The 16,887-nt window shown below is 35.8% G+C and overlaps 1 protein-coding gene across 3 annotated transcripts in view; it reads right to left on the bottom strand.

Moving 5' to 3' along the window:
• Positions 1-7,863: 7,863 nt before the first annotated feature.
• Positions 7,864-16,887, bottom strand: part of CHIC1 (cysteine rich hydrophobic domain 1) — a 189,070-nt gene continuing 180,046 nt past the window's right edge. For 2 of the 3 annotated variants that reach the window (XM_008160651.3, XM_054716706.1), the window contains 3 exons: positions 11,139-11,195; positions 10,651-10,710; positions 7,864-7,914 (listed from right to left, as the gene is read on the bottom strand). In XM_008160651.3, coding sequence (XP_008158873.1) covers positions 7,864-7,914; positions 10,651-10,710; positions 11,139-11,195 — 168 coding nt within the window. The remainder of the gene's footprint in view (positions 7,915-10,650; positions 10,711-11,138; positions 11,196-16,887) is intronic. The other variant, XM_054716702.1, reaches the window with a different exon arrangement.

The following is a 16,887-nucleotide window of genomic DNA, read 5'->3' as shown; positions in this document are numbered from 1 at the left end:
CAGGTCATTTATAAGAAAACATTTCCCTTCCACACAAACAAAAAATCCTGTCTCCTTTCTCCCAACCCACCAAATCTTTAAAAAGAATATATGCAGGTGTCATGGTCTGTACTTTTTCTCAATTTTGAAAGAGATCTGGGTTCAAGAAATATTTTGCTTTTAAAAAAAACCATATAAGAAAAACAATACAACCTGAGTTTCGGGGAGACAAGAGGGAATAGTAACAACCATGGCAAACAGAAAATAAATGCTTCACATAAAAGGGACAGGCTGCTACTCAACTCTAGCTGACTATTCACATATGAAGTCTCTTACTTTTAAGTTCATGCAACTAATTTAAAATGTGTCAAAAAGACATGTCTGAGGATTGACTATAGCTTCGCTTGCAATCTTGATCTAACCCAATCTCCAACCCTGGGTATAATGGATAAAATCACACTCACTGAGTGTCCTGATAGTTCCTAGAGGTCACTCAGTTGACAGAACAGGAATTACAACTCAGATTTATGGTTAATTACAATGGGAAAATTCTGGTTTTCCTCAGAGAATTTCATACTTTTAGGTAAGTCAAGTATCCCATTAAGTGTTAAATATTACTTAATGGCAGATTTAAAGGCATGTGGCTTTCCCCTCAATAGTATAAAATATTATAGAAAGTATTTTGCATACAACACATGCTACTCCACATCCAAGAAGTTATCAATGAAAAGTATAAATTTTTTGCTCCACCCATATAGTATAGTTTAAAAAAATAATTTTGAAACATAACATTATGAAACTTCTCTGTAGGTTAGTGTATCATCTCTGCTTTAATATTTTGAATTTAAAGTCTTTTTGACATATTCAGTACAATTACCAAATATACTGGGGAACATTAAATAGGTTTTTTTGTTAGTTACATTTTGCTGTTTTGTTGAACTTTCAAGTTTCTCAAAAGTTTTAAATAATCTAGTATTATTACTTTTTAATGAGCTTGAGTAGGATGTAGTAGTGCTCGAAGTGGCAGGTGGCCAGGGAGGAGCCCGAGCCCAGGCTGGGATTCATCCCAGCCCCGCTGTGCCTGCCTGTGCCTGCTGCTGCTGGGTAGTGCTGCTGGGGAGGCGGGAGAGGCTCACTCAGCTCCAGCTGCATTCCAGCTGTGAGCCTGGTGTCTGGCACTGTCCATCAGCTGAGCAGCACTCCCGCTGTGGGAACACACTGACCACCAGGGGGCAGCTCCTGTGTTGAGCGTCCACCCTCTGGTGGTCAATGCGCATCATAGCAATGGGTCAACTGGTTGCTTAGGGTTTTATATATATAGATTCCTACTTAGCCAAATGCTAAGAATTAGTCACAACAAAGGCTCCCCAAAACAATATATAGCATGAATTACTTACAGGGTCAGACATAACACTAGCAAATTTGTAAAAAGGCAATATGCAAAATAAAATTTTTAAAAGGAAGACTTATAATGCTGAAAACAAGTAAGGGAAGGAAGAAAGGAAGATTCAGCAAAGAACACACAATTCAATTTGTTAACATAGATTTGCACTTTATTGTAATTTTGCATCCTGAGATAATAAAATTTTATATCTGACAAGTGAACGATGACAGAAGCAGCAGTGAAAGTTTCCGAGAGGCAGGTATTCTTCATTTTGGCACAGCCATATATAGGTTAAGTTCTTGCAGGGGGTTACTCCAGAACTCAAATGAGAAAAAATGAATTCATTCCACAGGCTATGTAACAATACAAGATGCATGGAAGTTCTTGGTTTGAATGGACATAGCCACTTCTATTCTTTTCTAGAAAAGTTTTCCCAATAGGAATCCTCTGCCAAAAAAATAGAAATCGTAGATTTTTCAAACAGATGTTTTGATTAATGCCTGCTTTGGCTACCAGGATTTCTTGTTTTTGCAGGTGAGACTCATATTTATATGTGGTTAGTCCAAGGATGGCAAACTAGCTCACAGATTATATAATTTCAAACATTTGTAACTTGTTTCAAAGTCCAGGCATTAAAACAATTTTATACAATTTGCTTACTAGAAAAATAGAAAATTATGCCAAGATAAATGCAAAGAGAATAAGCAGGAATAAAAAGAACTTTGAGAAATTATTGCCTTGACTCATCACATTGAGTTTATGAGCAGAACTACTTTGAACCTCAGAAACTGATATTTACTCTGATGCTAGAACATGACATTATAACACTTTCCACATTTGCAATCCTATGTGTGTATGTATGCTTTACATACACATCTAAATAAATTAGCTTAGTTATATAATTCTGAAACAAACAAACAAAACTGAAGGCAAGTTCTAACCCGAAGTTATATAGTCCCATCTTGCCAAAAACACAAACACACATAATCTAGAATTTCATTATTTAGGGACTGGGTAAGCAGCCTGTGGAGAGGGTCAAATAATCTTAGTTACTTTATAAAAGTGGATCCCAACATTTCACCATAAGAATCCCTTTATTATTCCTTCCCATGTTTTCAAGTATTTTGTTTACTAAATTGCATGTAATAGGCTTTCTGATTTTTTTATTATTCTGCTGCCATTCACAGCTTCTGATCAGTGTGTCATAACTACTGTTACATAGAATTGAAAAAATGTTAAGAAAAATGCATGGAAATTCAATGTCTTAGTTGACTTGTGCAGCAAAAATATTATGAGCAAATCTATGATCTCTAGTGTACTTTTTGAAATGTTGAAAAAGATTCAAGGATGCCTTTACTGCTTTCTTGATCTGCCCCAAGTTGGGAACCACTGGTTTATATCTTTCTGCTTTTCTTCCCTAAATCAATTATTAGCATAACATAGCAAACATAACATAACATAACATAACATAACATAACATAACATAACATAACATAACATAACATAACAACACAACTACCCATGTTAACACATAGGGGATTGATAAAATTTACTACTGAAAATCAGATTTACTGCAACACTCATTCTTCAGCGTTTAACTGAGAAACCATAACAGATTTAAAGCAATTTATTTAAAAATACAAAACTATGATGTCCAGTATGTCTTCCAGTCAACTTAAAAAAACACATTAATATATGAAAAAAATCTTCAATTCCCATGTGAGGTAGAAGAAGAATATTGTCCCCACTTACACAATGAGGACACAAGGTACAGAGGAATTAAGCAGCAGAGCTAAGAACTGAATCAACCAGAAGTGACTTGGGTTTGAATTTCATACCACTTTCCTTTTCATTTAATATTATCAATTTATTCCAACTGATCTTTTTGAGGATGTGGAGCTTAATAAGTCACTGAAACAGGTAATGGATAGGATATGAAACTTTTTACATTAATGTTAAAGTAGGTTCTCCCATATTTCCATTGTTGTTACAGCTATAATTTTTGTCTGCATACCAACTATGTAGTTAGATTCCACATAGGCTAACACCACAGACCTGTCCTCAGTTCCTAGGGAAATTATATTAATTCTTTTAAAATATTTTTTTCTTTATTGATTAAGGTATTACATATGTGTCCTTACCCCCCTCCATTGCCCCCCGCCCCATATAGGGCTGAGGTCTAGCAAGCATCAGGTTCTTTAAGTCTGTGTGATATGAATACATACCAGCTAGGAGCCAGTTGGTGAATCAAACTTTTACTGCATGCAAGGCACTGTGGGAGTTCTCACAAAGCGTAATAGATCTAAGAAAAATCATTCTGAGACTCTGTAGGGTAAAAATTTCTTAAGGATTCCTAAAATCATAGAATGTGATTAGGTGATTTCTAATTTTCTGTCTAGCTCTAGGTTCAACCCCATGATTTTACAGAAAAAGAGATTGACATGTAATTTAAGTGACTTTCCTAGAGCCCATAAGATTAGATAATTTCCTCATATAGTATGAATCTGACAAAGTCCACAGAAAAGGAAACATATTCTCAGGTTGCCATCATCAACCTTATTTTTAGACTACATATTACATAAACAGGTAATGTTAATAAACCAATTTCTTTTCTGTGGAAAATTTTCCTATAGTTCACCATTTAAAGGAACCCAGACAATTTGACAATTGTTGCAAAATGGATTTTTAAAGTAGAATTTTAAAGGCATAGGAGGACCTAATTTCAATAAATTTGAGCATCTTACCATCAGATTAGCAAAAATATTTCCACTATATGAAACTGCTCCCATTAAAGATATAATTTCTATATTCTTCTAAATAAAAATAAATTCTAATGAAATATTATTCAAGTAGTGAGGTTTCTTTTAAAAATATATTTTTTAATTTATTGATTTTTAGAGAGAGAGGGAAAGGAGGGAGAGAGAGAAACATTGATCCCATGTTCCACCCATCTATGCCTTCATTGGTTGATTCTTGTTTGTGCCTTAACCGGGGATTGAACCCACAACCTCAGTGAATGGGGATGACGCTCTAAGCAAGTGAGCAAGTAGTAGTGAGTTAGTGAGGTTTGCTTTTGTAAGTGGTGGGTTACTTGTTTAAGCAAAATTAAAATGTTAATAATTTTTAAAGCTCTCATACATTTGAAAAAAAAACCACCCTATTTTTTCAAAGGCTTACAGATGTTGTAGAACTTAGCTTCAATTATTACAAACAAAAATAAATTTCATTAAAATGGTAGAGTACTAAGTATTAACAGTTCAACTGATCAGACAGTATTTATAGGTCATGATAATATGAATAGTATGTCTATTCAGTACTTAACTGGGTTTTGGTGGGGCTTCAATCCAAGACCATTGTTGTTCCAGAACCATGTTAAATTACACTTTCACTAGCATTAGAATTAAACTAGTTTTGTGAGTGACGGATAGTCTTATTCTGTAATATTTTGTCACTAATGGATCACATGATTAGGGGGAAAGAAAAAAACAGGCTTTAAATAATAAGTAGAAGAAATATAATGTGTTAGTGAAATATACTTAGTTGAAAAGGTGGTTTTAAATCTAATTTCTACCAATTCATCCATTCTGCCTTCTTTCACATAAAATGCTAATTTTGTTCAAAAAAGACAAGGCACTTTCCCATCTACTTCTAACATTTGATTACAATGGTCTCTTTCCTAAATTAACATGAGGGGTTAAAAGGGAACAAAGAATAGTTGAAAAGGATTAAAGTTTATTTCATTTTATATACAATTCAGGTGCTTAAAGGGGTAATGGGGGTGGAGCTGCATAAAGGGAAGTTAGAGAAGAACCAGTTTTAACTTGTAACCTTAAAGCTTTGTGAGATTTATGTACTTTGGCAAATACATGTTATTTTCTCTGGAAATGACCACAGCAGATTTAATAAAAGATTATTATGCAGCAAAGAAATTAAAATTTACTTTCTTCAATTAAAAAACAACTTTCACAAAAATATTTTACTAACTTGATGAAAATATCCGAGCACATTCTAGCTTGAGGATAAAAGAAAAAAAAGACCAGGGGGAGAAATTAATGACCTCTAGTGTGCTCTGTCATTTTAGCATTCACTGTTGCCAATTTCATTGAAAAGAAAACAACCCCTCCCCCAAAGCATTCTAAAACCCCAAATGAAAATTAGCCCCAGCAAATAGCTTGAAAAAGCAGTCATATAAGAAAGTAAAAAAGAATACTGGTTATTTTTTGAATAGTTCAAGAAAATAAGATGAGTCAACCAGCATAATGATCAATAAAGTAATACATTTAAGAGCAATTAGAGTAGGTTTTAAAATTAAGTTTATACATATTGGCAAATGGTTTTTATAACAAATACTATTGCAACTTGAATTATACTCTGTCACCTTCAGATGCACTCTATTCCTGTCTCAATATTTATATCATGGAAACAATTCACTACTTTTTGCTGTTCTTTGAGCAAAACAAAGTGTGATTTATACATGGTAGAAAAAGTTACTATGACTATCACATGGCTAAATGCTAACTTTATATAAAAGATGAAATTTTATGGTTTGACATTTACAAGTAATTATTCTATCAGTGATAATTAGAAATTTTGTATTATTCTGCAAATCAATTTTGGTATTAAACTGTCACAGTTTGAAGCATAAACCTGATGATATTAGCCGGAACATAAACCACAGATAAAATGTTTACCTGACCTTAGCTATAAAAAAAGACATTTGGTATGCATTTTCAGAGGTTTCCACCTTGTCTATAAAAATACACCTTCAATTGTGCAGCAGAGAAACATGATATTTGCAGACACACGCAACATATGAAAAGTTAGATTCTGGATGACTGGGTGGCATGGTAATGGGGCTCTACAGAGGGAGGTGAAAAAGTGTTTGCGCAAAAATTATAGTCACATATCAAATAAAATTTCTTTTTTCCCTCTTCTATTACTGGTATAAGACTGTGGATGTCAAAGTAGGCATAAATTTTACAAGTGGCTTTATAACATTTGACCTTGTATGAAGAAATGATTGTCCTCTTCACTGGGATAAATGCTTGCCTAAAAAACTTTACTAAAAACAATAAAAGGTAATAAATATAATATTATTCAGTCCCAGGTAATTTTATTTTTAGCACTAAGAATTACAAATAATGCCTAGATATTGAAAAAATTCAAATTCTAGAAGAATTAGAGTGTGGTGCTTTCACTTATTTTAATTGTGAAGAAAAATATGCACATACCAATGAAAAGGCTATATATGGGGTGAATTTATAAAGTAAAATACTTGTCTTTGCTTATTTATAATATTCAAATGTTGGGAAAAAATCCTCAAAAATAAGATTAAGAATATTTTATTAGTTATGATTCAGCCACTACATATACTTTAGGCACAGTTTTTCAATTAGCTCTCTCTTTCCCAAAGTAGAATATCAGAACTCCAAAAGGGGATTAACAGTGACATTCATGGGGATTTACACACCATCTAAGCCATTTGAAATCTTAAAATACTCCTTTCAAGTCATAATTGTGTGTATTTTCAAACAAGGAAAAGGAAACATTAAGAGAAATAGATGAGAATACTGAGGCTGTGAAATGTATGAGATGTCAAATGAATTCTTTGGGGCTGGAAATGGAGGACAAAACTGGAACTACTGAATTAAATGGAAAAAATCAGGTTCTTGGTTTCAGGTGCAAGGCAGAATGTCTCAAATTATTTCAATTTTAATCAACTCATTACAAAGGGCAACCCTGTTCTACAGCTGAAATTTTTAACATACCTATTATGGCTTTGCCATACAACAGCATGTTAACAGTATGTACATTACAAAGGATGCTTTCAAACTTCAATAATATTAAAATCTATGCAGAATTGTTGGCAATACAGTAAGAGCAATATTAAATTCTGTAAACCATGGCATACCACATTGTACATTATGCAAAGAGACAATATTTACAAGTCTTTAGGAGTTTAAATATTTTATCCACTAACATAAGTGATAATTTAGCTAAGTGCAGGACAAAACCAGTGCTATTAATTGCATGTCCTTTAAAAGCAGGAAAGAGTAAAACCATTGCTAAAAGCTACCAATAGCTTATTTATGTATTTTTAATATGGGATTACAGAGCATTGAAGTAGCCTAGAAAAATGCCTATTTAGAAACAGCAAGTAGGAAAATTATAAGGCAGCATGCTTAGAACAGTTTTTGTGTTGTTTTTTTTTAAATGCCAGCACTAATGTTTTATCTTTAATGGCAACTATACATATACACATATATGTGTGTATTTATTTAAAAATTGAGAGTGCAAAACACAAGCCTCATTTAATAACAACAACAAAAAAGATGTGCAAATTTTCTTCTTAAACCAACACAAAAGAGTGAGGAAAATATTCTACCATTATAAAGAATAAGTGGAACACAGCAAAGGAGATCATCTTCATTCCAAAATCATCTACAAGGCACTAAGGATAGGAAATGACAGGTAACACAGAAGTGACTGATTAAAATTCCTCAGTCAGGTCGGAATATGGGATATTTTGGTAAGAATTCTATTAGTATTACCTGCAAAATAAAAACAAATAAAAATATTTGACATAATAATTTTCATTTAGTATAACGTACATATATCCCAGAAAGTTTATACTCATTTTTCACAGGACTACTAGTATATTTTTCCTGTACTATAACATAAGTGAAATATATAAAACTAGTGGCCTGGTGCACGAAATTCATGCAATGGGGGAGGGGGGTGTCCCTCAGCCTGGCCTGCACCCTCTCCAATCTGGGATCCCTATCACAATCCAGAACCATTGGCTCCTAAGCGCTCACTTGCCTGCCTGCCTGATGCTCCTAACTGCTCCCCTGCCAGCCTGATGGCTCTAACTGCTCTCCCCTCCTGGCCTGATTCCCCTAACTGCCTATCTGCTCTCCCCTCCTGGCCCAATCCCCCTAACTGCCTATCTGCTCTCCCCTCCTGGCCTAAATCCCCTAACTGCCTATGTGCTCTCCCTTCCTCTCCATGCCTTCAGACCCTGGCACAGGAGTGCTGAGAGCTCTCCGTCAAGGCCACGCCCCCATCGTGACACAACCCCTCTGGGCCAGGAAGTGCCATGAGCCTGTGTGCACCTCCCCTCATGTCCTGGTGGCGCAAGTCCCTGCCCCCGTCCCCGCCCACCAGCTCCTTTGCGTGTGAAGCCTGGTCGTGACTGTGACACCATTAGGCCCAATTAGCATATTACCTCTTTATTATATTTACCACATTTTTGTTACATTGGAAATTAAATCAAATTGTCAAATATAATTACTTACTGTAGCTAACAGTTTTTATTAACTGATTTAAAATAACTATTTGTTTAGATGAAGAAAAGTAAACCCTAATTCATTATTATGTCCTTCCATACCTTCCCCCTCCCTTTTTTTTTTTTTTTTTTAGCAAAGTGGAAGAAATTAAAATTGTGCTATATGGATTAGAAAAATACCTTCATCTATATTACATCTATATATTTTTCTTTTTTAAAAAAAATACATTTTATTGATTTCTTACAGAGAGAAAGGGAGAGGGATAGAGAGCTAGAAACATCGATGAGAGAGAAACATCGACAAGCTGCCTCCTGCACACCCCCTACCGGGGATGTGCCCGCAAACAAGGTACATGCCCTTGACCGGAATCGAACCTGGGACCTTTCAGTCCGCAGGCCGATGCTCTATCCACTGAGTCAAACCGGTTTTGGCCATCTATATATTTTTCTATTAAAGCTGCTATTTGCTTGTAAAAAATAATAAAAGTGTCCAAATTGATTAAAACATTTTTATTAAAGGTTTGAAAATATAATAATGAAAACCTAAGATATTTGTAAACTTACATAAATTTAATATGTAAATTTATAATAGTAGATTTTAGATTTGTGGTCATTTGTACATTTCCCCAAAAAAACTATTCAAAGTGGAGAAAGATACCATAATAATCCTTATTTAGGCAATGGAAATGGAATGTTTATTATTAAATATATACTGCATGTCAACAATTTGAAATTTGGATAAATTTCATATTCTTTTCAACGTTAATGATGCTGAATTTATCACATTGGTTATATGTGAATTTATGTTTTACGATTAAGATTGCCTAGCTTTCAGTAAAAAAATATAGAAATTACAGTTTCTTTACTAAAAAATGTCAGCTAAGAAAAAAAAAAAAAAGCAGGCAAACGAATCCAGAAATCAGTTCCTATGTTAAGCTAGATTCAACAATATTACAGCTGTGCCCATCACCATATGCAATGGTTTGCACCTATGTTAAAAGATTAAAGTTGTGCAATATTTTCTTTTTAAAAAAACAATCATTGCTTTTTTTTAAAACAAAAACTTTAACAATTTAAAAAAAAGTTTTTTTTATTTCAGAGAGAGGAAGGGAGAGGGAGAGAGGGATAGAAACATCAATATGAGAGAAAATCATTGATCAGCTGCCTTCTGCATGCCCCCTACTGGGGATGGAGCCCACAACCTGGGCATGTACCCTGACCAGGAATCAAACCATGACTTCCTGATTCATGGGTCTATGGTCAACCAATGAGCCACGACGGCCAGGCGACTTTAAAAATAATAATAATTTATTGATTTTTGGAGAAAGAAGAAGGGGGAAGAGAGGAACATTGATGTGAGATCATAACATTGATCAGCTGCCCCTTGCTCACCCCCTATCGGGCATCAAGACCGCAACCCGGGCATGTACCCTGACTGGAAATTGAACCAGCAACCTTTGGTGCATGGGATGATGCCCAAACAACCGAGCCACATCAGCCAGGTCAGTGTGCAATATTTTCTTTAAAAAAAAATTTTTTTTATTGTTTTTTTTTTTTTTTTTTTACAGAGGGGAAAGGAGAGGGATAGAGAGTTAGAAACATCGATGAGAGAGAAACATCAACCAGCTGCCTTCTGCACACCCCCTACTGGGAACGTGCCCACAACCAAGGTACATGCCCTTGACCGGAATTGAACTTGGGACTCTTCAGTCTGCTGGCCGATGCTCTATCCACTGAACCAAACCGGTTAGGGCCAGTGTGCAATATTTTCATCTGAGCACACTAGCTGAGATTTTTCTAAGCTCTAAATAATTGCTAGCTTTCAAGATATCTTACGTTGGCTACAAATCTAAAGAAGGTGGAAGAAAACCTCTATGTTCTAACTGATTAAAGTTCAGCCTGATGATAAAAAAGGTAGAAAGATGATTTGGCAAATGGTAAACGTAACAATTTGGATGGGATCAACAATAGTTTAATTAAAAAACAATTGCATACTTACATACTCCATCATATTGCTAGTTTCACATTTCCTTTTAGTCAACTTCCAGTGTAAAGCAAGCTAAGAAAGTACAATTTGTTAAGAATTTTGATATCAATTTATACTAATTATTACCAATACATTTGAATAAATCACTGAAAACAATACAAGAATAAGTACAAGATAAAAAAAAGCATTTAAAATACCTGGTAAAGAATATACATTGAAAATTGAGTATTAATTCTCTAATCCATTCTTTTTTAAAATTTTATTTTATTGTTTAAAGCATTACAAATAGTAGTACACATATCTCCTTTTTTTCCCCATTGACCTTCTCCCGGCTTCCCCCCCCCTCCCACACATCCCCCCCCCCCGCCAGTGTCTTGCGTCCACTTGTTATGCTTATATGCATGCTAAGCCATTCTTTTGTGGCCTGAAAAATTATCATTTTTTTTCAATTTAGTAACACAAATATATAAATGGGGTACTTATTTGCTTAAATTTCTTACCTTGTGATATAATCTGTTATTTTCCCATTCTAATAACTTCTGAATTGATCTTCTGGTCTAAGAGTAAGAATCAAGACTTTGTTACAAGATGACTTACGGAACTTTATAAACTATGTGTACATATATTTTTCTCCTTATTTGTAAGATCCCATTATTTTCTCCTCTTGTTTTCCTATTAGAAATTAGATAAAAACACAATGTAACTGACAGAAACTGCCAAAAGAGGAGCAATATTTTGGGTGGTTATTATAATAAGATCACATTCCCTCCCTCCCTCCTTCATATATACATACACATACACACTCGCATATGTGATATTTTAATATATGCATTTCAAAAGGAAATGTGTACAAATTACCCTGTGTTGTGAGTCCATTCTCTGAATTATTGTGAAACATTACTAATACTGCTAGAAGTCTATTTATGAATGTAATCTACATTTTCATATACTTTTCCACAGGGTTACTTTTCAATATACATGTAATATGCCAAGCTAATATGATTTCTCACAGAAAATTTTCTTATCAGAACTCCTACCACAATGCTTGGCATGCAATAGTCAGTCAAGGTCTATAGATTCAATAAAGCAAGCCAACATATATCAGAATTTCCACTGAAAAGAATATGTTAAAAACAGCAAGTGAAAAAACTTGTATTTAGAGGGGAAAATATAGAGAAAGAGAACTGCAGTAAACAGAAGAACAGAGGTTGAGTTTCTCCATTTGGAGTGCATATATTTGGTAGGGAGTAAGAAAAGCTTGCAAAACCTTTGAAAACATTAAAATAAAATATTACTAGGCATTTTAATTCTTATTTAAAGAGTTTTATAATGTTTCTGGTAAACAAGCTAATAAGCATTGTTCATTTAAAATTATTTAAAATTAAATGATTTACATATAAGACTATATTTGAAATGATTTCCAAAGCACTAACACAAGAAACTATTCTACCTGTTCTCCTACATAAGTTAACAACCAATAGCAATTGTATTCAGCTCATTTACAGTGGGTCAGATCAGCAACACTACCAGCTAGAGTTTGCTGTAGGGACCTTGCACTTGAAAGACTCTCTCTAAACAAATTCAGATAGTTAAGAAAGAGATTGAATTAGTAATTATAAATCTTTCCACAAAGAAAAACCCAGGTCCAGATGGCTTCAATGATGAATTCTAACAAACAGTCAAAGAAGAAATAATACCATAGATATAAACACAAAATTCTCAACAAAATACTAGCAAGCTGAATCTACCAATGTATAAAAAATCCAGGAACACAAAAATAAATTGATGTGGGAATGTACATCACTTTGGAAGACAATTTGGCACTTTATTAAAAAACTAAACATAATTTTACCATATGATTCAGCAATTATACTCCTAGGTTATTACTCAAGTGACTGGAAAACTTATGCTGACAAGAAAACCTGCTCATGGAATATTTGTAGCAGCCTTATTTATAACTAGAGGCCCAGTGCACAGATTCGTGCACATTGAAGGAATACTAATTAGAAGGTGGCTGGCAGGGCGGGCCTGGGCAAGATAGGCCGGACATGCCCTGGAGCCAACCTCCCACGTGGTACCTCCCTGCTCGCCCCACATAGGGCAGTGCCTAGGCTTGAAGGGCATCTGTGGAGTCAGCGGGGTCCCTCCAGCAGTTGGGGTCCCTCAGCCTGGCCTGCAAGGATCGGGCCAAAACCGGCAGTCAGACATCCCCCAAGGGGTCCCAGAATACGAGAGGGCACTCAGCAAAGTTGCTATCACTTGGCAGCTCCTGCGTTGAGCATCTGCCCCCTGTTGGTCAGTGTGCATCATACCTACCGGCTGGTCAGCTAGTCACTTAGCCTTTTATGTATATAGATTGCCAAACCTTGAAAATAATCAAGATATACTTAAACAGGTGAATGGATAAACAAACTAGTACAGCCCAACAATGGAATATGATTCAGCAATAAAAAAGGCTATCAAGCCACAAAAAGACATGGATAAATCTTAAGTGAAAGAAGCCAATCTGAAAAGACTATATATCCTGTATGATTCAAACTATATGACATTAGGGAAAAGGCAAAATTATGGAGACAGTTAAAAGTTCAGTGATTTATTGGGATTTTGGAGTGTGAGGGAGGAATGAACAGGTGTAGCACAGTGGATTTTTCAGGAAGTGAAGTTATTATTCTATATAATACTGTAATGTTAGATACATGTCATTATATATTTGTCCAAACATATAGAATAGAATGTATAACACAAAGAGTAAGCTCTAATGTAAACCATGGACATTAGTTAATAATACTATGTCAATATTGGCTCATCAGTTTTAACAACTGTACTTTAATAGTGCAAGATGGCCCAGCCAGTGTGGTGCAGTGGTTGAGTGTCGACCCATGAACCAGGGGGTCACAGTTCGATTCCCAGTCAATGCACATGCCTAGGTTGTGGGCTCGATCTCCAGTGTGGGGCGTGCAAGAGGCAGCCAATTAATTATTCTCTGTTATCAATGATGATTCTATCTCTCTCTCCTTCTCTTTTCCTCTCTCTGAAATCAATAAACACACATTAAAAAATAGTACAAGATGTTAATAATAGGAAAAATTATGAGGCTAGAAAAGGAGAGTATATGGGAACTCTCTGTACTTTTTCCTCATTTGTTTCCTAAAAACATAAAATTACTCAAAGAATAGTCTACTAATTAAAATATTATACATAAAATTGAAGATGAAATGAAGATATAATTAGATAGAAACTGAGAACATCTGTTGCCTGTAGAGGCAATACTATTGGAAATTCATCAGGCTGAAACCAACGGTCACCAGACGTTAATTTGAGTCCACATACAAAAGAGAAAACTTCAAGAAGCTCAATGACTTGGCCAACAACAGATGCCCTCTCACTGCAACAAGACTTGATGGAGATGTCTTGCACCCATAATCCGGGGAACTGGGGTCTAGGATATCTAAATCCAGCCTAGCACCAGGAATGCTCAGGGCCTACTCAAGAAGGCAAATAATCCTCTCCACTAATAATTACAGGGTAAAACAAGATGGTTGTTAGAGTATTAAATTTGACAGTAAAATAGTAGTCAAGTTTTCAGACTAATTTAAATTGGCCAATCAAAATAAGCAAATACCATAGAAAAATCAATTTTACTGGACAAAAAAGCTGTTACTAAAGTGTTAACTAAAATTTTTATTGGTAGTTCATCTCATGGTAAAATTGCATAACATATAATGAACCTAAAGCAGTCACATTTTAGTGCAAAAAAGTAAAATTTAAAAGCTATCAAGATAACAGCATAAAATTTCCAAAAGCCTCCCAATATTTAAACCAAAAAAGGGGGGATAGTAGAAGAATATCATGTAAGGAAAAATATCCTGCAAATAAATTACATCTAGAAAATTTTTACTTTAGAAAATTAACTTTCATTTGTAATGCTAACAGCAAGTCACCCAGGTAAAATATACATGGTGTCAAAACAAGCCAAAGGAAAATCATTTGGGCCAAAAAATGAAAAAGGATCGCAAGTCAAATTTATAGAAAATATTCCTTTATTAACTTTTGGTCGAGAATATGTTTGTATATTTTCAGAAAACAACTCCGAGACATGTGGATTCCTGCAACAGAGAGGAATTAACAGGAGTGCTCCAGCCATGAAGTCAGAAGAGAAACAGTCCAGAGATGGAAGACGCTGATGATGCCTTGCTATACTAGCAGTCAGCAGATATGCGTCACTGCAGATTGCCCAGGACCAAACCAGAGAGGGTCGAACCTGCAATACCACCATTTGTCCACCATCCAGAACTGAAATATCATTGCTGTTATGAACACATAAACAACTTTTGGACATAGAAACCGGGACTCAAAAGAACTGTTGGCCCAGAAAGAAACTCACTATAGACTGATTCATTTGCCTCTCAGCATAACTATTTTTGCTTGTCTCATTTTCGGTTCCTATAAGTGTATTCCTAGTATCACATGAGCTCACTCAACTAGGGGAAAAGATGAACAACATAGACTGAAGAACAAGAACAGCATTGATCAGACTGTCAGACCTCAGAGGGAAGGTAGGGGAGGGTGTGGACAAGGGAGATAGATCAACCAAAGGACTTGTGTGCTTGCATATGAGCCTAACCGGTGATCACGGACAACAGGGGGAGGGGGGCATGTGTGTGGGGCGTTTGGGAAGGGAACTGGGGGAGGGGGTTGATGACAAATATGTGATACCTTAATCAATAAAGTAATTTTTAAAAAAAGAAGCTCAATGAATTCCAAGAAGGACAAACTCAGAGATCCATACTGAGAGAAACTATAATCAAACTTTTGAAAGCCAAAAACAAAGAGAAATCTTGAACTCAGTAAGAGAGTACAGGGGATCCTTATTAAGATTAATAACCAATTTAACATCAGAAGCCATGAGGTCTAGAAGCAGTGATTTGACATATTTAAAGTGCTACCAGAAAAAAAAATTATCATCCAAGAATTCTATATTTGTGTTCTCATCAAGATGGCAGAGTAGGAGGAAGCCACTCTCGCCTTGTCCCATGACATAAAAATTATGGCTAAATTATAGAACAGTAAACTTAGAGAACCATCTGAAGATTTGTTGAACAGAAATCCTACAACCGAAGATTTATAGAAGAAGTCATGCTGATACTGGTATGAGATGTGGATACACAAAATGGGCTGGCCCCATACCCACATGTGGCAGTTGAGAATCCAGAGGGATATATCAGCTGCAGAGGTCTCCCCGCTAAATAGTGAGGGGGTCTCAGCCCAAAACAGGGATCCTAAACCCAGAACACCAATGCTGGGAAGAAGAGCCCACATAACAAATGGCTGTGAAAATCAGTGGGGATTCTGTCCACTCAGGTGAGGCAGAAGGCTGGTGAAAATCCAGGTGTCATCTTAAAAAGCACACAAACACTTGCTTGAAGGGTCCCACTCTGGGCTCCTGCAGAGGGATGGTAGCTCGGCAGGGCCCCAGTCATACAGAAATACTAAGATATATGATTCTAGCATGAGGGCCAGAGGGACAGCTGCCAATGACCCTGTATTGAATCCTCCTCCTGCACAACCCACGGGCATCTTTTCCTGGATTGAGGACTCCACTTACTGGGTATTAGCCTGGTGAGGTACACTAGCTCCATCCTGGTGACTCCCTAAGATCCCACCCTACCCAATTTCCAAACGACCTGAGGCACTGTCAGCAGCAACCAGTCTGGGCCCACATTATAGTATTTCTTAAAAAATGCTCGAAGAATTACACTCAAGCTCGAGGGGGTGAGATATATAGGAAGAAACATTGTATGGCTTCTTGTCTAGAGCCATCTTCCTCCACTGTGAATAGGCATTAACTTTCCTGTGTTGAGCCCTCCTTCCCTACAGCCAAATCTTTTATTTTTTTGACATTATTAAAATTGAGGTATTATATGTGTACATATCTTACCATTGCCCCCCCCACCCCACACCCACACATGCCCTCACCCCCCAGAGTTTTGCGTCCATTGTTTATGCTTATATGCATGCATACAAGTCCTTCGTTTGATTTCTTATCTACCCCACCTCTCCCTAACTTTCCCACTGTAATTTGAAAGTCTGTTTGATGCTTTACTGTCTCTGTATCTATCTTTTTGTTCATCACTTTATAATGTTCTTTATTATCCATAAATGAGTGAGATCATGTGGTATTTTTCTTTCATTGACTGGTTTATTTCACTTAACATAATGTTCTCCAATTCCATCCAGGTTGCTGCAAAT

Source organism: Eptesicus fuscus, chromosome 1 (assembly GCF_027574615.1).
Source record: "Eptesicus fuscus isolate TK198812 chromosome 1, DD_ASM_mEF_20220401, whole genome shotgun sequence".
NCBI lineage: Eukaryota > Metazoa > Chordata > Mammalia > Chiroptera > Vespertilionidae > Eptesicus > Eptesicus fuscus.
Note: the sequence above shows the minus strand (reverse complement) of the source record. Positions and strands in the feature narration are given on the sequence as shown.